This window comes from Strix aluco, chromosome 4, assembly GCF_031877795.1.
Source record: "Strix aluco isolate bStrAlu1 chromosome 4, bStrAlu1.hap1, whole genome shotgun sequence".
Taxonomy (NCBI): Eukaryota; Metazoa; Chordata; class Aves; order Strigiformes; family Strigidae; genus Strix; species Strix aluco.
In genome coordinates, this window is record NC_133934.1 from 70,095,640 (window position 1) to 70,118,670 (window position 23,031).

The 23,031-nt window shown below is 39.6% G+C and overlaps 2 protein-coding genes and 1 long non-coding RNA gene across 6 annotated transcripts in view; 1 reads left to right on the plus strand and 2 right to left on the minus strand.

Annotated features, from left to right (window-relative positions):
• The window catches only part of USP53 (ubiquitin specific peptidase 53), a 40,801-nt gene extending 36,282 nt beyond the window's left edge, over nucleotides 1-4,519 (plus strand). For all 4 annotated transcript variants that reach the window (XM_074823569.1, XM_074823572.1, XM_074823570.1 and 1 more), the window contains one exon: nucleotides 780-4,519. In XM_074823569.1, coding sequence (XP_074679670.1) covers nucleotides 780-1,764 — 985 coding nt within the window. In that variant the 3' untranslated portion in view covers nucleotides 1,765-4,519. The remainder of the gene's footprint in view (nucleotides 1-779) is intronic.
• Nucleotides 4,520-6,232: 1,713 nt separating this feature from the next.
• Nucleotides 6,233-7,332, minus strand: LOC141923101 (uncharacterized). The gene is made up of 2 exons (XR_012623190.1): nucleotides 7,110-7,332; nucleotides 6,233-6,566 (listed from the first exon to the last, which is right to left on the minus strand). It is a non-coding gene; the product is annotated as an uncharacterized LOC141923101 (long non-coding RNA).
• A 5,629-nt stretch (nucleotides 7,333-12,961) lies between these two features.
• FABP2 (fatty acid binding protein 2) lies at nucleotides 12,962-15,554 on the minus strand. The gene is made up of 4 exons (XM_074821488.1): nucleotides 15,488-15,554; nucleotides 14,653-14,825; nucleotides 13,973-14,080; nucleotides 12,962-13,016 (listed from the first exon to the last, which is right to left on the minus strand). Exons 1-4 carry the CDS (start codon nucleotides 15,552-15,554, stop codon nucleotides 12,966-12,968), a joined length of 399 nt encoding a protein of 132 aa, XP_074677589.1. The 3' UTR covers nucleotides 12,962-12,965.
• Between the last annotated feature and the right edge of the window lie 7,477 nt (nucleotides 15,555-23,031).

Here is a 23,031-nt window from a genome sequence, read left to right on the forward strand (position 1 = left end):
ATTGATGGGGCTAAATGCTCTCTGTCTTTAAGCAGATAGCTGCTTAATTGTTTTAAACCAGCTTACCAGAGTAAAGGTTTTTAATATTTTTGTTTTGAATTTGTATACTACAACAGGCAGTGATTTTAATTTTGATACTGCCAGTGGAACCAAATACCTTACACTGATCTGGTAAGATGGTTTAAAACAATGGGTTTTAATAGTTTTCTGTTCTGAATTTGTATACTACAACAGACGGTGGTTAACCAGTTCATGGTTAGCGTAATAACCCCATAAAGTTTTGAAAAGTTTGGCTGGAAGGTGAGGAAGAGGTAACTTCTGTTTAGAAGCTGCTGCTATATAGTGTTGTTTCTAATTTGAACTGTAAGTGCTCAGTACCTCCTAAAAGTCAAGAATCTAAATACATGTTTAGCACCCAAAAGTAACATCTAATATTTGAGAAGTGTATGTATTAGACTGAGTCACAGGGATGCTTAGAAGAGAAAGAGGTCATGTTTAACATAATCCTGAATATTGAAGGAATTTATCTTACCTTACAGATATTAAATTGCTGCAAGAGATTGTTTGGGGCTCTTTACATTTCAAGTGAATGAAACCTTGAGTGTGATTTAATACAACTTTTAATCAAATGGATGTATGTTAAGCTCATCCGAATTCTCTAGTCAGTTCGAATATTTAAGCAGTGTTACCAAGGCTGTCTTTGAAAAAAAATCCTTGGGTTATTTGAGCTTTTTCTTGTTTTTATGGATACTTATATCCTCTGTGTTTTTGTATTTTAGAGCTGAAATGCCTGAGACCAATAGGAAACTTTTCCCATCATCAGCTCTACAGCCAGCTCTTAAAGACGTTGTTAAGTCAGATAGTAGGAACAAGGCAAACGAACAGAATTGTTCAGAGTGGCTTCATCCAGACAAGTATGAGAAGACGAATGTGTCGGTATATTGCGCTGATGGTGTATCCCACCCCTATACAGAAAATGTCTGTGGAAGGAAGCCGATCAATAATGACTTTCACTCCTTTGCCCAGCCACAGTCTCATCACGCAAGAACGTTTGGTCCCAAGGTGGGGTTGTCGCCTTGTGTGCCACAGAACCCGTCAGAAAGGCCCACGGTGCTTCCCCCTCCTGGTGAGCATGGCGGGCACCCACTCCGAAGGGCGGATGCTCTTTGGGTGCCTGAAGCAGTGTATCAGAATCTTCCTCCCCCTTTACCCCCAAAGAAATATGCTCTGAATACTTTGCCAGGATCAGAAAATAACTTGACAGCTGATGCAAAATCGACAGAAGAGTTGCAAAATAATCTGATAAGGCAAACAGGTACACCTTTAAAATCTGCTTCAGAAGTAAGTGTATTTACAAACGAACAAAGGCTTAAAGAGCCGTTTCAAGGGAATGAACTGTTTGTTCATAAACCGGATTCTCCACCTCGCTTATCAGTTAATGACTTTTGGACTGTGTCTGAAAACTTTCTAAAGAAAGGATCTCGTCATACGGGACCAAGTGCTGGCTATGTGGCTGGCAATGATGGTGTATCCCTAACGACGTATTTTTCAGTCGATAGTTGTATGACTGACACATACAGGATGAAATATCATCAGAGACCCAAGCTGTATTTTACAGATAGTGGAAGCTTTCACAGAGAAAAGCATCCTCCATCAGCCGGAGTAGAACTGAATGCTACATACCATGCTACTGTTGAGTCCAGACATCCCACGTCTGAGCAGAGGTACAAGGCAAACATAGAAGGCATACACTGCAGTAGATAAATTCTTAAAAAAAATAAACCAACCAACCTATTTCTGACTTTTGCATTTCATGGCCCCAAACCTTGGATGTGTATGTGTGATAACTAGGTACCCAGTTGACTCTACTTTGCTTAGGAGTTATGACTGTTTAAATGAATATGCAAATAGAAGGGAACAGAGGAGAAGAGGTGCTAAACTTCTGGTTCTTTGATTTGTTACTCTAGTTGCCTTAATGCTTACCTCTGTTACTCGTCTTCTACAGTTTATATTAAAAATGGTCCCTTTGGGTGTATGAATCTTACAGCAGTGGGATCAACCAGATGTTACTAATTCTGTAAGAAGATTTAATTAGTTGCAGTTTAAAAAGTGTTCCTTCAGACTGTGGTCACTACATACTTAGACTAACAAAAGGGATGAACATATTATCATATATAGTGCAGTAAATGTAGTTATAATAGGGCAGTATTTGTCCTGATGGGTAGCAGGAGGTGACATGGCTTTTTTCAACTGACTTCTCTGAGTCTGTACTTTCACAAACCTTCAAGTGTCTTTAATGCAAGTTTACCCAGAGAATTTCTAACTTTTTATTTGAAAAGCCTTAATAATAATAGTTCTTTAAAAACGGTTCTGGTTTGCAAGTGTTAAATAAGATTTTAAAAGGGAATTCAAGTAAACTGCAATAATAGATTGTCCTATTAATATACCTGCTCTACATTAGTGTGCATTTTAAAACACATCAGATTTGTTCACCCTATAAGCTATATACTTATTAAAATTTAATCTAACATATAAGCTACAAACTGATATAGCAGAATAGGATGCTAATTTTAAAATACAGAGTTATCATGCAACTATGACAGATTAATTTTGTAAGGGTTTAGTTATATTTACTACTTATGTTCAGTTCTGATTTATTCTGCAATTGCATACAAAGCCAATGCTGCTATTTATTGAACTTCCTTTTTTCAGCTTGACATTTTGAGCAATGTTTAATGGGGATCAGACACTTGATTTTACTGATGACTTTTTTTCCTGTTTGAAGCAGTCCTAGATATGGGTACGTTCCATATTAGCAGATCAGGCTGACTGAGCCTGCAGCCATTTGGACCAAGATGGTTGAGGGGGTGTGAGAAGAGGTTCCTCTCTTTCTCTGCTCTAGCAGTCTGCCCTGCAGTTTTGGCAGCTCTTGCATTTACCATGTCTTTTGGTAGCCTGACTTATTTCAGTAACAAAGAGGAGGACTTAATTGGCTTTTTGGTTAGTTAAATCAGAGCACAGAATTATGGCCCAATGAGGGCTGGGGAGGAAAGGGCGAACAGGATTTTGCCTTTGTGGTAGCCATGAGTGTTTGAAGTGACCCATGGTGTCTTGTGGTGTCAGAGGCAGGGGCTTAGAGTTCTGTTTCAGTCTCACCATAACACTGAACAACGTATAATTTAGAATTAATGTCAGTGAAGCCTGACACAATCCAAAAAGGTTAAATTTTTGCCATTATTCTTGTTAGTGTTAACTTGGGGTGCTGCTGATTACATCTAAACATCAATGCCTTTTAGTTATGAAAATAATGCAAGAAGGTTAAATATGCATAATAAACACTCTTGCTTATACTTGCACTGTTAGTCAGAAAGGCTTTTTTTAATGTGAGTTTTAGCGCTTCAACCAAATGTTGGCAATTGTTTAGCACTATTATCCAAGGTATACATTTAAACAGTAGTTTTGGTTATTCTGTGTCAAGGTCAGTTTTTTTAAACTACACGTAGCTTACAGTAGAACTGGAACGTGATATATGCAACAAACCAGGTATCTCAGATTAATCTTATTTCTACCTTGTTGATCAAAATTTGTTGTAGCACTTGGAAAAAAGAATTTTAGAATTTGTAGTGCAAATAATTATGCATGTTTAGGTATGGCTGCTGGTAAACAGCAACTGAAAAAAATAATTCTTTTGTAAGAAAATCAGTGAATACAGAAAAAGAACCGTGAAAATGTAGGAACTTAGAAGATTCCTAATTGTAATATTTTTGAGAGAGATTTGAGAGCCTGTAAATTAAACTTTTCTAGTTCATCTAGCAATGTTACATAATATACATACTCAGTTAAGTAAAACTGTCTTCTAACACTTGTGTAAAAACAAAAATTATTGGAATTTGTAAATAATGTATAATTTGTAAAATGTTTTGCAAAAATCTTGTATTTGAAATGACAGTATTTTTATGTATGAATAGCACAGCAACAACTGTGAATGATGTTAAAACACTTTTTTTAAACATCCATAGCAATGTTCATACTTCTGTATAATGAGCAATATGAATGCCTATTACTGATACCAATGAATTTGGCTTCCAGTAAGCACAACTGGTAAACTTATTTTTAAAGTATCTGCAGTAATTTAGGTGTACTTCAGTCTTCTTGCTTTGCTTGAAACAATCTTAGCAGACAACTTTCTATGTGGCCCATGTTTACCAGGTATTTAATTATAGTAAATAGACAGCTAATCAAGGCACCTTTGTTTTTATATTTGACTCTGCACTCCATGTATGTACGTACGTAATATATTGTAACTACTATGTGATAACTTGTTTTAACTTACCTAGGGTGCCTATTTATTTTTTTATAAATGTCCCCTTCTTGCTATAGATTTATATAAGAGCCTAGATAATTTTTGTAACAGTAAAGACATTAACAAGTCTTGTAATTAATATATTTTTCAGTCTTTAGAATTATTTTCATGCAAAGTTCTGCTTGTTCAAACTATCAGATAAAAATTTAAAATATCTTTGTCGTCTGTTCTTTTTGCATTCCGCAGGTTTTTTTAGAAAAAACTTGGCTTTCCAGAACTACATTTTTAAACAGTGACAGATAATACAGCTCCTAATGGTTGAAAGTTCTGCAGAGATGGTGGTTGTTACTTTTTCTGAACAGTAAAATTCATCTTCTGAAGTATTTATTAAGCTGTTTAGCTGCTTTTTTGCTTTTTAATCTGTTTAGCTTTCTAAATACCTATGAAATGCATATTTAATACCATAATCCCACAGACTTGGTGACAACTGATTGATTAGTTACACAAGCTGTCTTTGTACCTTACTACCTTTGCTCTGTCAGGGATAAGTGGAATTTGCCCTGATGTATGTGTTCATGTGCTCCAGGAGCACACAAAATAGCTTGAGCCCAATGCATCACAAGCCTGCACTTTATTAGCTTTAAGTTTTCTGAGATAAGTAAAACCTTGTATGTCAGATCTGGCTGAAGGAGAAAACTAAATTACTAGAAGATACCTTGACATTTCTTAACTTTCTAAAGGCTGTTAAGACTTAGTCTTGCTTGTCTTCCTTACCAAGAGAAATGGAGCAGCAGTACAGTGCTTCCCTAATAGATTGTTCCCTTGAGATTTTCCTAGTGAAATCATGTTGGGGGGGGGAAGCTGTGAACATGCCTCTTTAATAGCTTCATTTGAAAAACTGGAAACCTCATTTTTCTGTTTGTGAGAATGAAATCACAGTTCGGTGCTTTTCTTGACTCTTGGTGCAGAACTCTGAAACCGATCACTTTTGTCAGTACCAGCAGCCAAGATCATAAGTGGTAGCATGTAAAGGCATCTCTGTTCTTAAAGCATAGGTCTGATATGTAAAGAAAGCCACTGTCAATGGAAAGTGTCTTTAGCAGTGGAAGAAAAATAAAGGGAGAGAGCATAATGCCCACTTTTGCATCCTAAATTCTATTTATCCTGATAGTAGCCTGTTTTCATTTAATGTGTTAGAAGACACTGAAACACTACACTTCAAAGTCTGTGAAATCTAGTTATTTTATTAGACTTATTCCTGAAACAAAACCAACAACCATAAATTGTACTTCTCAGAATTAGAAACTAGTATTCACAAGGGAAGAATACTGAAGAAAACTGAATCCCCTTCACCCACAGTTGAAAATTCTCTTTCCCAAAACCTCATCTGGTAAAAAGTCTCTCCCTGTACTTAGCTTCCTTTTATTTCTCCTGAGAATGCAAGACACTACTTGATTTTAACACGGTTTGAAAGTCTCCCTATAGTGAGGTAAGAGGAAATTTTGATGGGGCAGGTGGAAGCTGAAACCTATTAACTTACCTATTACTGTCTGCTTACAGTCATCCCTGGAAGGTAGATGGAAGAGGGTACTTTACATGTAATCTGCCAGCTACTCAAGAAGGCTGTTCCTGTAAGCTTGCTCCTTCACTGTTTACAGCAAGGTTTTATCTGAATCAGTAAGCGAGGACAGCAGGCTGCTACTGCTGTTAAACACAGGCATGTTTCAGAAGGCACAGTAACTGCTGAAGCTAGAATCTCATGCATGCTGTGGTATAAAGAGAGAAAGGTATAACAGAAAGCCAACCACCACCAAACCCTCATGATTAACTTTCTGAAAGTAGAACAGCTGGGTAAGTGTCATTTATTGAGGGAAAGGGTCTGAGTTCCAACTTCAGTCTACATAAGAGCTGCATTTTATTCTCAGCCACTCTAGTTTGTCCTTTCAGTTGATTTTATTCAAACAGTACATATTTTCATTTCTGCTTAACAAACCTTTAGGCACTAATTACAAAAGCACAGTCAAGCTGTCTCATGACCTTTAAGGCACCCTTTACAACACAGAAATGAGACAGGTAAAAACCTGAGCAGTACTACTTGTGATACAGCCAGAGATATATTATGATACAGTGTGTGTGTGTATATATATATATATCTCTTGCACTGATGCAAGTGGAGTCATGTTCCCCGTTGTTTATACTGCATGAACGGTCCTTCTTTTCCACTGCTTGTTTTCATAAGGTGTGTCCTGTGATTAGAGAGTGGCTCTACAGAGAACAGAAAAAGCCTGGTTACTTTTGCAGTGCTATGGAAAATACAGCAAACATGAAAGCATCAAGCATGCTTTCTGATCCGAAAACTGATACTATATTTTTTGTTAAAAAAAAAACCAAGCTGCTGGTTGTTTGGAATTAGCTTTACATTTCTTCGGAGGCATCTGTGCTTTTCAGGCCTTTTGAGGCTCGGCTGCTGGGGCACTCCAGGCACGGAAAACCAAAGCTGCTCCCAGGCGCCCGCTCCCCTGCCAGGAGCTCCGTCACCTTCCCCCACGCCCGTCCGGCGCGTCACGCGTGGGCGCCCGGGCGCGGGGCCGAGCGCCGCCCAGCTGCGGCGGCAGGGTCTCCCCTCCCTCCGGCCGACCCCCGTCCCTTCCCCCGGTACCTCGGCGCAGCGCCTCCTCCCTACCGCTCGCCCAACGAGTGGGTGGAAGCCCTGGAGCGCCCCGCTCCGCCCTGCCGGCAGTCGGCCCTCCGCGGGCGGCGGGCGGGACCCCGGCCTGAGCGCACCCGCTTCCCGGCGGTGGCTGACCTGGGCCCGGCGCCCTCAGGGCAGCAGGTAGATGACTACGAAGAGCGCCAAGTCGAAGAGGACGAAAAGCCACAGGTCCAGCCAGTAGGACTGTCCCGACAGCGCCCGGCCGCCATCCGCCGCCGCCGCCTCCGCGCCCCGCTGCTGCTGCCGCCGCTCCTCCCGGCGCCGCGCCGCCGCCTCCATAGCCCCGCGGGTCGGGCCGCGGCACGCAGCGCGCAGGCGCCAGCTGCTCTTCCGGGTGCGCAGCCAATGAGAGCGGAGCGCACGTCCTGCCGGCCGCGCCCCGTGGGGCAGCACCGCCCCGCCCGCCTCATGCCGCGGCCCGCCCCCGGAGGCCGGCCGTGGCCGTTAGTGGCCGTTGGGGGCCGGTGGCGCGCGTGCGGCGCCGCTGTGGCCTCCGTCGCCACCTGGTGACGGCGCTGGTGTTTTGCCGCCTGCTTCGAGCACGGCTGCGCGCCCTCGCAGGTCGCCTGGCGGGCTGCTGCCGCAGCGGCCCCTTCCCCGCTCACTCCTGAGGGGGCTAATGGGGATTCCAGGCCGCGCTCATGGTAAAAATAACTAGACGTGGCGGCAGCTCCAGCTTCTCCTGCTGGTGCCGGGAGGAGTGCTGCTTGTGGAGGCTCGTTCTGAGCTGGTGACTGACATTTCTGCGGTAGAACCGGGGCACTGCTGGTTTCTGCTCCCTGCCAGTCCTCAGGGCACTTGGCCAGGTGAGACAAGGGTGTGGGGAAAAGCAGGTGGTCAGTCCCGTCAGACCGTCTTGGCCTGGTTCTGTTAAGCTGTACGGGTCCTTGTGTGGCAATAAACATTCACAAGTTCTTTCTCATAACGGTTTCTTGGAGAGCAGATGATGCCCTGGAAGGAACTGAAAGACCTTTTGGGGAATCCTGATGTGAACAAATTTAGGAAAATTGAAGTCGTTTTAAGATACACTTCTATCCTTGAAGGTTAGTTGGAGCTTGTACATCCTAAACATGGAAAAGTTCACACAGATAGTGTATACTGTGTGCTTTATTTACACAACACACAGCTGTGTAAGAAACTGAATTAAGCTGGACGACCTGATGCCATGCTCATAGTTGGGATGTACTACCCTCAGTCCAGCCAGTTCACTCAGTATTGCAAGGAGTGCAATTACTCTCATTGTGTCTAGAAGAGTGACCAGAAACTTAGAGGAGTGTACTAAACAAAAACTTCCTCATTGTAGCTATTAACCCTTTTTAGCCTCACATTAAGAGTTTAACTTCTCATAAGCATGCACTTAGGGGTAGGTATTTTCCTTAATAAGTTTTATCTTTAGAAAAAAGGATGAGCTTGAATTTGTCTTTATATAGCAAGTATCAGTTAAGCACATGTGTTAGGTGAAATATATTAGAGATTTTGGGAGGAAACAATGACAATACTTCTCTTTTAAGTCTTGTACCCCTCTCTATTACCTCATTTGAGCAAAAGGAACTGTGGACTGTAGGTTTCCCCAAAGCAATTAATTTCCTATTAGGATGCAAAAACATGTAATTTGGAAATTCTTGCCTAGGAAACAAAAGTTTCGCTCACATTCTAGTATAATGATTTTATTTTGTTAGCTTACCAAAGCTATATCTCTCTCCTCCATCCATTTAATTGATATTATCTCAAGTATTGGAGACTGAGTCTTTAAAGATTTTTCCTTATTTTTTAAGTACAGCTGCTGACCACATCTGTCTGCAGTATTTGGAGTTCTTAAATAACTTTTAAGCTCTCTTTTTTTTTAAAAAAAAAATAATTATCAGAGTACTTTTCAGTTTGTGGTGTTGCATGTAACGCAGAATTAACTAAAATACTTTCTCAAGTACTTGATGAAAAGAATACCCTACTGATTATTATAGCCAATCAATCAAACAAATTTAGTAACCTACATCAAAATAACCACGAGTCAGGGTGTTACAGGGCTGGGTGTGGCACAGGTAAGCGCATTGATACCAGGCATGGGCTAGAGTTTGACTTTCTGAACCAGAATGATGCAAGACTTAAAGGGTCAGCATACCAAGGGAAGAAGGAGAGAACACATCCAGAAACTTAATACAGCTTCCGTTCCAGACAGTACAGTCTCTAAAAGAAGTAAAATGGCATTCTCCAGTTTCCTGAAACCTTTGACATGTAATTGTTAATTGCTTCTAAACTGCATAGAAGTATATAATGACATGCAGCTGATAACGAAGGTCAAACTCTATAATAGCACTTTGATGGTTAGGGCTTCTGTCTTACAAGTTTAGTCTGCTTTTTCAGTGTGCATAGCTTAACTGAAAGAATCTGTCATGTAGCTTCTTGCAAGCCATTGTTCTTTATCCCTCTCTCTTTTAAAGATTTTAGTGTCTAAACAAAATAGCCTAGAGATAGATAATTTTGCAATAGTGTTGTTTCCAGATTTTAGGGTGTTGTTTCTGTTTGGTGTTTTTTTTTTAAGTTTTTCATACCTTTGCTTTTCAGTTTTACATTCCTTTGAAAATTGAAGGACTGTTTAAAATAGTATTCTTTTCATTGCGATATATATGGTATATCTATCCACTGGAAGATGATTATATAAAAAATATCTACACTGGAAATTGCGTACAATAAGTATCTGGGGGAGAAAATCCGAAGTCATCAGGAAGGGTCATCTTGTCCTAACTCGAGTACTGTTTGCATCATGAGAGCATTTTGGCAGTAGAGGGAGCTATGAGACGCTGAAGACCACAAAAATACAGGCTAAGAGAGGATTCAGTTATAAAAATAACTGAAGGAAAAAATGTTTTTATTCGTTTATGGCCAGCAAAAAGACAATCAAGGAGACCCAAGAAAAGATGGGTGTAAATTTTGTGAGGTATTTAAAAAAAACATTAAAATTATAATGTGAATGTACCCATTCAGAAATTATATTTGTAATTGGACCTGTAATAGCATGTCAGTAGGCACACGGCAGAAGATTATCTAGCTGTTTACCATCATCAGGGAATTCTGTGATGAAGTGCTGTGAGACTTTGCAGATACAGCTGCATTCATATTTTGGGCTAGACCTCAGGCCCACATGGTATCATGATCTTTTAGCAAAGCCTTACATGAATCAGTCTTTTTCTAACTATGGCAGTAGAAGCATGAGTGCAAAAAGCTCAGAAGCCAAAAACAGAGCTGGAGGAATATTTGCTGAAGGACAAGAGTGCCGGCAGCACACAAGTTTGTTCTGCTGATGTGTCAGAAAGGGTCCAGGGCTGAGACACAGGGACAGGACTAGATGACCACCAAGAGGCATATTTAGAGGGACACAGCAGATCTTAACTAGTGCTGACCCTTGAGAGACAGTTTTACTGCAACCCCTAGGAAACAGCACAACTGAAGGGAGGGGAGGCTGAGTTGAAAACAGCACTTACGGACTGGAGAGCGTGAGCAGAACATGGAGCATATTTGTCACCCATCAGAAGCACCAGTGTTTGAAATCAATGTAGTCTGAAATCATTCTTTATCTTAAGATAAAGATTGTTAAGACACCTTCAATATTTTTATTTATGTCCTGAAAGAAACTCACTCAGAGCCTGCTAGTACTCTTCCTGATGCAGAATGATTTGAACCCCTAATAATATGGATAATATATATGGGACATGGAGAAGGCTGAGGTACTCAATGACTTTTTTGCCTTGGCCTTCACTGGCCAGTGCTCCAACCACACTGCCCAAGGGGCAGAAGGCAGAGGCAAGGACTGGGAGAATGAAGAACTGCCCACTGTAGGAGAAAGTCAGGTTTGAGACTATCTAAGGAACCTGAAGATGCACAAGTCCATGGGACCTGATGAGATACATCCGTGGGTCCTGAGGAAACTGGTGGATGCAGTGGCTAAGCCACTATCCATCATATTTGAGAAGTCGTGGCAGTTCGGTGAAGTTCCTGCTGGTTGGAAAAGGGGAAGCATAATGCCCATTTTTAAAAAGGGAAAAAAGGAATACCCAGGGAACTACAGGCCGGTCAGTCTCACCTCTGTGAGAGGATGGAGCTGATCCTCCTGGAAACTGTGCTAGGGCACATGGAAAATAAGGAGGTGGTTGGTGACAGCCAGCATGGATTCACGACGGGCAAATCTTGCCTGACAGATTTGGTGGCCTTCTACGACAGCGTGTCCCACATGACATCTTTGTCTCTAAATTGGAGAGAAATGGTTCTGATGGATGGACCACTTGGTGGATAAGGAATTGGCTGGATGGTCGCAATTGCAGTTGCAGTCAACAGCTCGATGTCCAAGTGGAGATCAGTGATGAGTGATGTTCCTCAGGGGTCGGTGTTGGGACTAGTGCTGTTTAACATCTTTGTTGTCAACATGGACACTGGGATTGAGTGCACCCTCAGCAAGTTTGCCAACGTCACCAAGCTGTGAGGTGCGGTCGACAGGCTGGAGGGAAGGGATGTCATCCAGAGAGACCTGGATGGGCTGGAGAGGTGGGACCGTGCAAACCTCATGAAGTTCAACAAGGGCAACTCCAAGGTCCTGCATGTCGGTCGGTGCAATCCCAAGCACAAATACAGGCTGGGTGAACAATGGATTGAGAACAGCCCTGCAGAGAAGGACTTGGGGGTGTTCGTTGACAGGATGCTCAACATGACCTGGCAATGTGCGCTTGCAGCCCAGGAAGCCAACTGTATCCTGGGCTGCATCAAGATAAGTGTGACCAGCAGGTCGAGGGAGGGGATTCTCCCCCTCTACTCCGCTCTCGTGAGAGCCCACCTGCAGTGCTGTGTCCAGCTCTGGGGCCCCCAACAGAAGGACATGGACCTACTCGAGCGGGTCCAGAGGAGGCCACGAAGATGATTGGGGGGCTGGAGCACCTCCCTTATGAGGACAGGCTGAGAGAGTTGGGGTTGTTCAGCCTGGAGAAGAGAAGACTCCGGGGAGACCTTAGAGCAGCTTTCCAGTACTTAAAGGGGGCTACAGAAAAGCTGGGGAGGGACTTTTTATCAGGGGGTGTAGGGATAGGATGAGGGGTAATGGTTTTAAACTGAAAGAGAGTAGATTAGGTACAAGGAAGAAATTCTTTCCTGTGAGGGTGGTGAGACACTGGCACAGGTTTCCCAGAGAAGCTGTGGCTGCCCCCTCCCTGGCAGTGTTCCAGGCCAGGTTGGACGGGGCTTTGAGGAACCTGGTCTAGTGGAAGGTGTCCCTGCCCGTGGCAGAGGGGTTGGAACTGGATGATCTTTAAGGTCCCTTCCAACCCAAACCATTCTGTGATTAATAAATTGGAACAACTCAAAATTTGCATGTTTAAAAGTATAGTCTTACTTTTAGAAGCAAATACAATGGAATTACTTTATGTGAGATATCTGTATATCATCAGTATGTGTTTTATATCATTCCTATTGATATAAGCATGATATATTTTATGTTTATTCCATATTTATATTTACATAGAATAGACTTAGAGACATGGGTGTTGTCAGGTTTCTTTTAGGTTTTGCCATCCTTATTACACAATATTCAATACACGGAGAAACTGTTTATTGATATAAATATTATGGTAAGGAAACTAAGTTGCCATTTGAGGACCAGTGCAAAAAATACTTAAGTTCTGCTTATAGAAAATAGTTTCTGCCACCTTTTATAGTATGGCATTCAGGTAGGACTTGGTACAAATAACATTTTAGCATTTGTATCAAACTGTAATTGGATTTTATTTATTCAAGGCAAAACAGTAAACATAAGGAAGTAGCCTGTGTTTTCAACAGGGCTAAGTAATTGCAGCTTAGGAGGTGCTGTGAGGGCATTAAAAAAAAAAAGCAGAGGATATGTAGAAATGGTCTTTTTCCTTTTTTTTTTTTTTTTTTTTTTTGATTCTGGTGCTGTTCTGAGCGAAGTACTTAGCCCCTTTTGAAGATTCTCTTGGCTTCAACTCCTTCATATACGTAGGTCTGTTAAGAAATTAAGAAGAAAAATCAGTGGCTGCTCTTATAAAGTTTCATTTCACAGCTGCTATTGAGAGATGGTTAATAGTGATTTAATTAATTGTGACTGGTGGCCGTGTGGGGCCTACCAGCCCTTGTGGAGGCTCTGAGGAAAGGAACATAAAGAAAACAGCCTGTCGTCAATAGGCATAAATTCTCTATGCAAATATTTGAACCACCATGGGACAGCTTTTGGGGGCTTCAGAAAAAACCCAAAGTGTTGAAGTGTCATATTCCCAATACCACTGCTTAAGAAGTTTCACCCGTGTTACTGCTTTTATTAGAAGTGTAAAGAAGCATTAAAGGGTTGGACTGTATGTTCTTGATATCTCAAATCTCACACCTGTCCATAAGTTTGGGGTTTTTTATTTATTCTTTTAAGAAGCTTGTGACCCATTAGCAGAGAGAATCTTAAAGCATTACAGTTCACTTCAGTTTCTGGCTTTACTGCAGAGCTGTGAAACATTTCCCTTTTGTCTCAAATTTACCCCTCTGTGCCATCATCCCGTGCCCCAACCCCAAACTTTGTTTTAAAAGGGCATTTATCAGCCGTTGACAACATTACCCTGTAGTAAGCTCCTGTAGTAAGGCAGACACTTGGAAAAGGGCCTTCAGTCAGAAAACGTCTGCAGAGTGTATAGATCTATATCTATATCTGTATCTATATATAACTCCTGTATACAGCTTGTATTCACAGGCTTCAGAATGATAAGATACAGTTCACATGGGTAGAAAAATGTAAAAATCACAGATTGCAAGTTTTATTTTAAAGTTTTAGATTTTGATAGATTACTTGACTTGAGAATTTTAACTAAAGATAAATGAGGTTATTTGACTTGAAGAAAATGTCCTACTTTCAAAAGAGCTTTTAAAACTTTTTCAGTTCATTGTATTGTAAAGTTGTATGTGACTGCTTAACTCACCTGAACAAGTTCTTCACCTACGATTTCTCTGTATGCTGTGAGTACCTTTCCATTATCTTTCCTAGTAAATGTACCTACAAGTTTATTTCCTTCCATGTTCCAAGAACCCTATAATGGGAAAAAAAATTTTGCAATAGATATGACACTGATTTGATTTAAAGACTGCAGGAATGCTTAAAACTAAGAAGACATTAAACTAGTGGAATAATGCTTTTTTGGACATTGATGGAAAGGCTGTAAAAATAAAATTTTAATAAAACCACTAGTTTAATTGCATAACAGTCAAGCTAGATTTTTTTAGTGCTCAGTACACCTTAATTAATTGTATCAACAGAAAAAAAGTAATTTCTTATAAATATCCACACTACACTCTAGGTGGTGTACTTGAATATTATAAGAAGTAAAATTGCAGTCGCCTGGATTTTATCATGTGAAATTGCTACATACTCTGCTTTTTGGGCATTCTATGGAACCCTGAGTTTCAGGGTACAGTGTTGAATCCATTAACAGTTAAGACTGCCTTGTGGTTTTGTATATAAGCTGCAAGCATTCCTGAACAGTCACACTTTAAAAGTAAAATTTAAATTGAAAAATAGGAAGACAGGTCATTCATCTGGAAACTGTACTTCGTAAAGTTATTATCATATAATAAATATATAATTATATGAAAATTCTCTTACAGTAAGTTCAGTCCCATCAGCCAGACTGTACTCAAAATTGACTCCCAGAGTGAATTCAATATCTATGGTACGGAAGTTGCTTGATTCTTTGACAGTAAATTTGTTTCCATCTTGTTGAATAGTGATCTTCAGATTATCGTGGGCTCCTAACTTTCTTTTCATCACATTAATACCTAGAAAAATCAATTAATATCAATCAGAAAAAAACCTCCTAAAGCATCGTATCTGTCTCTTTTAGGTGACTTTTATGTGGTCAAGTGAGTTTATTCCAGCATTCTGACCCAAATTTTTATTCTCTTTCACTTTTTATTGAGGCCATTTTCACCAGTACAGATATAATACGAACCACTGTCCAACTGGAATGTTTATGTTTATGTCCATATAACGTACAGTTTGTAAAAAGTAAGTATCGGGTTGTTAAAATTACTTGAATCATGTGTTTCTATAAAATTGACGAATGATGATTTCCTCCCCGTGTAATTTTCAAACTAATTTCATGTTATCCAAATAATATTCCTGCTATAGAATGCTGCTTAAAGTTTATCATTCAAATTCTCTGAGCCTTTTCCTCAAATGTAGACTTAGAGATTCTTTCCTCTGCTGAAATTAGTTAAGTTTCTTAAGATTAACATAATAAATCAGAACATTTCTCAGTATCTTCCCCCACCTCCCCATCATGGAATCATTTGAAAATACATGCAGTACGCCATGTAAGGGCAGAGCAGCAAACAGCACAAGGACAGCCTAGTCAGAAGGTAGTTCACAGACAGCTCGTGTTTGTATCCAGCCACATTGGTATTATTCTTGTAGAAAGGATTGGAAAAGTAAGACTTACCCATTGCCTCCATGAACTTTTCATAGTTTTCATTTCTGTCTATTTTCCAAGTACCATCAAATGCCATGTTTCTGTCTGTAGAAGGACTGTTCTGAAGTAACATATCTTTGCAAAGAGAATTTATGTACTAGCTTATCTTGAAAGCAATTTACAGGATGATGTGGCTGACTAAAGCTCAACTGATGCACTGATCTTTTCAAGGAGAAGTTTACTGTAATCAAATTTCCAATTGTGACCACACTGCTTGCTGAATCTCTGCCTTATTGCCCCCAAATCACAACAGTATCTTTATTTGTTATCTTAATAAAGAATTGCTAATCCATTCATTATATTCACCATATTTGAGTTGTAGTAAAAATCGGGTATCTAGTGAAAGCAATAATTAGACTAAGAAAATTTCTTGACATTTTCCATTTCTGTTGTATCTTCATGCTTGTGGGAGAGTCTTTATGCAACTGGAGGAAATATATTTACCCAACTAACCAAACACAAATCTCTACTTGATCTGTTATAATTTGGTAGAATCTGTTCTGCTCAACATAATAAGCATGGGGCAGAGAATTTACTGAATGTCTGCAGGTTGTTTCAGAAAACGATCCACGTGCTTCTAGTCTAGTGCTGAGCTATGAAAATTGGGATGATATTCTGTATTCATGTTCTCACTCTTTAATATATAGTTTAAATTCTGAGCAGTTTCTACAAATTTTCTTCATTATAACACATCAGTGAATGTTATGTGCATCTAACCCATTCCTACAACAGAAAAAATGTGCAGCTAAGTGAATTTACCTGATGTGGTTGGTTTCCACAGGTCCCAGATTTTGTCTGTTCAAGCATAATGCAGAACATGAGTCTTCCCTGACTCCCCCCCCTCCCCTTCCCCTCCAATTGGTGCTACTTGAAACTGAGCAAAACTATTGACTCAGTTTTGTTTTTACCAAGTTCAGGGTTATAATCATTCTGTTCACATGGTGGCATCAGCTTTGCTATTCTTAGCTTCAAAATGTGAATGTAAACCCTGAACGCCCAATTGGATTTTGCTATGGGCTGTACTCTACTTACCAAATTTTAACAGTGACTCATGTTATCATTATCTTGTATATCTGTGGACTGCAGCCTGGAACAAGAGGTTTTATTGAAGTGTAACTATAAATTTAGAACTTTGCTAGCGATACCACAATAGGGGCTTTTCACTCCAGTCAGCTTCATTTTGAATTCAATAGTAATCTGGCTAACAGACTGGAGAGGAAAAATAGCTCAAGTATTTCTTACTTGATGAAAAGAAAATAGAATTTAGGTTCATATTGTTGCAAGTTATGTAGGGAAAGGTGCCATGCTTGCAGCCACAACAGAGTGCTAGAAGCTGACCATGCATTAGAGTTCAAATTAACTTTTCCAGACCCTTTGGTCTTTTGAAAGATGGGATTTGGTACAAGCTAGTCTGTTGAACCTCATGTTCCAACTACAACTATTCCAGTTCAACTCTCCCAGCAGTAATTTGCAGAGGTTATCTTGGATCTGCCAACAGACATCCTTTTATGAATGTTTCCTAATTAATTTCATTTGAAGTGAGCCACCTCCAGTTACACAGCAGATGTTTCAAACCTGGGAGTTTTGCCTAAACTGTGTGGGGAGGAGTAGGGAATATGAAGAATCTCATTTGCCAAATGAATGGTTGCTGTGAGGGCACAGTACCCCCAGCATGGGGTCATACTGAACATGTTGGAGCACTAACCTGGTGAGCCAGTGCAGCCGCAGCTGGGAGAGCAGGAACCCACAGACATGTCCCTGTTCTGGGTGGGAAGGTTCACCTGCAGGTGACAAGGATTGGGGTTGTGGGCATATGTCCTTTTCTCGTCCTCTTGTCTTCCACTGTTCCAGCTGCTGTTGTTTGCCTTCCTCAAAGCCATGGTCTTCCATCTTAGAAATGCCTTTTTTTCTCTAAGGCTAGGAAGAAGCAGAGCCTGCCACTCTTGCGTACTAGCTACCTGTTCTTTCCTTTTCCTACCTCTTATATTCCTGCCTTGCAGGGTAAAGCTGCCTGCCAGATGGAAGGCGTTCAGGCTGTTTACTCTTAATGGCAGTGAGGGAAGTACCTCACCTCACAATACCTATTTAACAACACCATTTAGGTCTCATTATATAGTTTTTACGTTCAGTTTCTTCCCAGATTTTCATGCAGTATTTTATTACCTTGGCTTACATGAAAGTACTAAAATAAAATTTGCAAAGAAGTAGGCATAATTTTGGTAGAAAAAAACCCTGCCTCTATATAAATACTGGAATTCCAGAATTAACATCTTTTGTGAAGGACAGAATTGAAATACTGCATCTCACTGTGAACTGGAGCACTGTCAGGTACAGGCAAGACATTAGATTTAGGGAAATAATCCATGCTAGCCCTTGTAGTTGGAACTGGGTAAAAATCAGCCAACAATAAAATGGAAGATGAGTAGTTGTGTTAGTATGGTGCTGAATCCAAACTCAGTGTCTCAAAAACTGTCAGCCTGTGCGCGGTGCTGTGCTAGTCATGGATGCCCATCTTACCCTTCAGCCATCTCAGAAAATAGGCAAAATGAGTTTCTGTTAGTCAGATTATCTCTTTTTATTGCATTGGAGTGTATCTTGACCTTTGTCGTTATCACTGTCAATCTATATTATTTATTTAGTATATATACATAAACAAAAATACCCAATTATAGTTCATTCAGTTTATTGTTGCTTAACAAAATCATTAACTCTCTTTACAGTCTTTGCAGAGGGTTCTTTCTGACAGTGGTGCAGTGCAACTTTTGAACCACTTCTGTTGTATCCAGTAGAAAATTGGGGCCTGAAAGAATGTGAATTATTCACATATTTGAAATCTATGAATCTAACAAATTGGAAGTTACCTTTTATTTTGAGCATTTCAAGAAAGCTTTTCTACTTTTTAGGTGGGTTCTGCATTGTCTTCAAGAATCTGCTGATTCATTTCATTTAAGAAATTATAAGGTATCTGAAGTAGTGTTTATATATTTAAACAGAACCATTGTTACTGATTACTTTCCTCATTTGAGTCCAATCTATCTTCTTAACCTCTGAAAAAATAACTCAGAGTAGTGACTTTCTGCAGGTTAAGTATGAATTTCTACATCAAATTTACTTCAGCAGTTTTTCTGAACCTTAAAAAAGGGGGAGCGTCTTCTGGAGCAAGTCCTCAACTAACAGGAAGATCTCTCAGATGTGCTTTTCCAGTCAGTTATCTCACAACTTGCCTTTCCCCCCTTCTGATTCTTTGGTCTCCCTCAGAAGTCAGGCTAACCAGCCAACTCCAAACCTTTTCACCATGGGAGCAGCGAGTAGCTGGGTCCTGAATTTCACATCAAAGCTTGTGGCTCCATTTCTGTCCCATTTTTCCCTTCCTTAACATTTCTTTTCACTGGGCATGAATCCTTAGGATCCTGTTCAGATCAGTCCCACAGATTTGTCAGTTAAGTAATAATCTCCACAGGTGGTCAATATTAATAAGTTTCATAGTGTCTCTATGTTGATGTAGTGCTGACAGCATAAAGAGCTGTTCTTCTCTGAGGTCTGATGGAATGTCAGTGCTAGAACAAACAGCTGTCTTTTTAATCTCTCACAATTTACATGAGTTACTTAGGACTATTAACAGACTAAAATCTGACTCTGGTTTTCTTACATGTACTAGAATCATACGATATACACTTAACTCACAGTCAAGTTCCTCTAAAAGCTGGGTTTCCTTCTAAAATGATAATTAAAATTGGTTTTATAGATATTTTTTAATGTTGGAATATTCCACAACCTTTTTTCTTCTTCTGTCTACCCCTTCCATGACTGGTTTTCAAAACTACAATTTTTGCTTAGATGGTGCATTGAAAAACTTGATTTTTAGTATAGCTAGTTGCATGAAAGTCATGAAAGCTAAGGGTGTGTAATCTTGGCTTCATGGCTTTCTTCAATGTGCCAGCTTCAGAACACTGAAAATGGACAAACATTAACTTTGAAGTTTGATCTTTAAATGAGGTGGATGGAAATAAATTATTAACTTATATGGTCATGCGAATCTCATCATGCCAGTCTGTGATAATCATACTAGGCTGTATTATGATGATAATTGACAATGAGGTTCCAAAGATCAGGGTGACAACAATGCTTTTGCAGTGGGTTATATTCGTTCATCCTGTTTATTGTTTTGTGGCTTGTCTTCAAGTTGTAGTGTCTAAAATTAGCTAGGACAGTAGAATTTGGCTTTACCATGGAGTGATAATGGTTAGGTGCCAGCATAAACATTATATACTTATGTAAATATTATTATATATAGTATTATATATTAAGAGAGAGATGAATCCCTGTTAAAACCATGCAGATTAACTGGTTTCTGTCAGGTAGTTGTGAACTGATTTGGCAGTGTTTATGCATGTTTTCTACTGCATGATTCTTCTATATGTCTTCGGATGGATCGCAAAGATGGTTGGGCACTTAAAGCATTTAAGTGCCCCTGGGTCCCTTATTGTGATGTTTTACTAAGCATTTAAACCACACTACTCAACTTTATATCGATACGATAAATCAATAGTTCTACGCCAGTAAAGCCAACTCTAGTGTAACTATGCATGGTCTAGCAACAAGGACCTTGATGGACCCTAACTAATGCCATCTCTTGGATAAATAATTTCAAAGTACCTATTGTAATTAGATGTATTGCAGCAGGATTAGATCATACTTGAGCTAGATTTTGTCCTATTTCTGCTGCCTGTTTTCCAAGTTTCTGGTTTTATTTTCGTTCAAGGAGAATCTCCTGGATGCTGCTAATACGCAGTCTGTTCAATGTGAAGATTCAACATTTGAATATTACTTAGAAATTTCCAGTGAGTATAGATCCATTTGTCTGATTAGTTAGTAGTGGGCTGTGGATCTTAAAACTTACTCTTAGGTGTCTGTGCACACTCCTTTTTAATTTCTGTGTAATGGATCCATAAAGTGCTGCATGTTTTTGAGAGTTGATTATTGGAGAGAACTGAAGTGCATGAGCTAATAAGCTCCAGGTTAAAAAAATCTAGAAGCAAAATGCAGGATTTTCTTAAAGCAATAACAAAACTGGTATTTACTTTGTTTCTTACTGCATGCTAAAATGAATCCTAGGATTACCCAGAATAGTAGAATCTAGCCTAGTTTCAATGACAAGAGGGTGACAGTGACCAATTGCCAATAAAAATAAGTGTGCTTTTCCAGAAAAGGTTATACAAATCTCTGAGTATTAGTCCCATTTGTCACTTGTCACATAGAGACTGATATGTCAGTTGACCCACAGGGCTGTTTGTCAGGCTTATCTAAGGTATTTAAATGTATATCTTAATACTCTTTCCCTGTATTTTCCTGGCAAATACTTAGTAGAAGGCAGATTTAGGGAAGTAGTTTCTTTTTGTTCAGAATATGAAATGTGATCAAAGGGTGGGGTTGAGTTATAGTCCAATGAGCTAACAATGTATGGTATTGAAAGTCTGCACTGGACTTTTCAGTTTCTCCAAAATTTGAACTGGCCTTTTAGTTCATTTCAACATAGCTATTTGCTGATCATACACTTTTGCCCTTGATTATGATACAGCTCCAAACTCCACCAAAGATTATTGTGATTATCTGGATTAGTGACTTGAATCTAATCTCATCTGTAAAATAGTGAGCTTCAGAGTTCTTCTGAGCTCAGCATAATAGCAAGAGAGCACCCTATATGGCTCATATATTTAAATATTTGTATATCCAAAAGGAAAAGATGGCATCAAGACAAAATTCTTTTCTTCATGTTTCACATGAATGCAGAATGGACACCTGGCTGGTTCTATTTCCAGCTCAGAAATGGACTTTCTATGTGACCTTGATCAAGTTGACCCCTCTACTTACATGTAAAATGAACTTCCTGTCCATTAAAGTCATACATATCATAAAATAATGTGCCAGTGACTTGATTAACTACTACAAAAAAGGATTCAGAAGAAATGCCTATATGTGGATGTATCGTGTATACTAGTGGTATGATTTAGCCATGGATTTTAGTCCTAGTTTTTGTTAAAGAACTTTGATGATGTTAAACAACAGAAACCCATCTAAAGTATAGATCTATTTATCAGCCATTATGAACCACTGGGTGGGCAGTAGCAGTCTGTGGCTGAATTGATTATCCTCATATTTCAGCAGGAAAGAGGATTTTATCTTTAATAGTACAGATTCAGATCAGAAAATGATGCAGCTGTTCGGCAAACAGTTCAATCTCTCAGGAAGTGTAAAAATAAATTTCCATGTTAAATAAAATAAGAGCTTTGGAATAATGGGGAGAAAACATGCAGCTAGGTATTTCAAAATTCTGAATTGTAAATACCGAAGTGAAAATTTACTGTGTTTATAATTTGTGGTATTTTTCAACTGAAATTGAAGTTCTAAAGTTCTGTACATGCTAAGGAATTCTACTCTTCTCTGAAGGGCTAAAAAACTTGATGGCTGTCAGATTCCATAAATTTAGATCCTAAAGCTTACTACTGTAACAAACTCGCACATTTGAATTATTTCCAAAAAACTTAAAGGGTGAGATTTCACAGGAATGTGAAATGCATGTCAGCAATAGCTGTCACCACTGATACTAAAAATATGGCTGGAGGAAGGAGCTATTGTCTTTTCCATTTGTTAAAAAGGCATTGTAGTTGTGCAAGATGTGAAAGACCAAGTGTAATGTTCTTTTTCACCTCTTCAATAAAAATGCCCTCGTTCAAGGTTATATTATTTTCTGGGCTGGGTAAGAAATGTATTCCAGGACTCCTGTTGAAAACTGCACCAGTCCTCAGAAATGAATTCAAACATTCAGTAGGCCAGTGAAGACTAAGCAGGAGCCCGACTAGGTTGGTGAGTGGGCTGGAAAGGTTGTAGTCCCAACAGCCAATGGTCACCTGATATATGTAGATATACATAGACAGTTGTTCAGCTGAACTCATAAACTGCCGTTGGTTCAAGCAAACAGTGCTTGTGTTTTGTGCTGAACTAAATCTAGCCCTTCATAACTTTTTGAATGAGACTGCTGTTTGCCAGGGATGTACATACTTTTTGGTTTTGCCTAGAGCTAAAAAAAGTCAAGCCAGAAGTGTTGCTGTGGAGAAACTAATAGGCAAAGAACAGAAATTGCCAAGAAGCCCATTGGTCTAGAATTAATTCTAGGCTCAGCAGTTTTGCACGTGATGAGGCTTTTGTTGCCAAAAATAATTTTTTCACAGTTTTGTTTGAAGTCACTGGGTTGACTATTCCATCTCTCTTTCATGCTATCACAGGAATTGATATCTGGGGCCAGAGGATGAAGATAGATCTCTGTAACAGTTGTATTTGGCAGTTCTGCTTAGCCAATAAATAAATTGGTTTCTTACAGTTCCCAGCTAATAAGTGTAGCTGCAGTGCTCTCTAGTGGTTAGTAGCAGTGAATTATTTTTTGCTGTTTTTAAACAAGAAGTACTTTACCATTGGCTCATCTCAGTAGTACTTGCAATGTAAGTATCTTGATATTA

Excerpts from the sequence above, each read along its gene's own strand:
- FABP2 (XM_074821488.1), bottom strand. The coding sequence starts at position 15,554 with ATGGCATTTGATGGTACTTGGAAAATAGACAGAAATGAAAACTATGAA. Across the intron at positions 14,081-14,652 it reads CTGATGGGACTGAACTTACT|GGTTCTTGGAACATGGAAGG; the intron begins GTAAGAGAATTT and ends TTCCCATTATAG. Across the intron at positions 13,017-13,972 it reads TAGGTGAAGAACTTGTTCAG|ACCTACGTATATGAAGGAGT; the intron begins GTGAGTTAAGCA and ends ATTTCTTAACAG.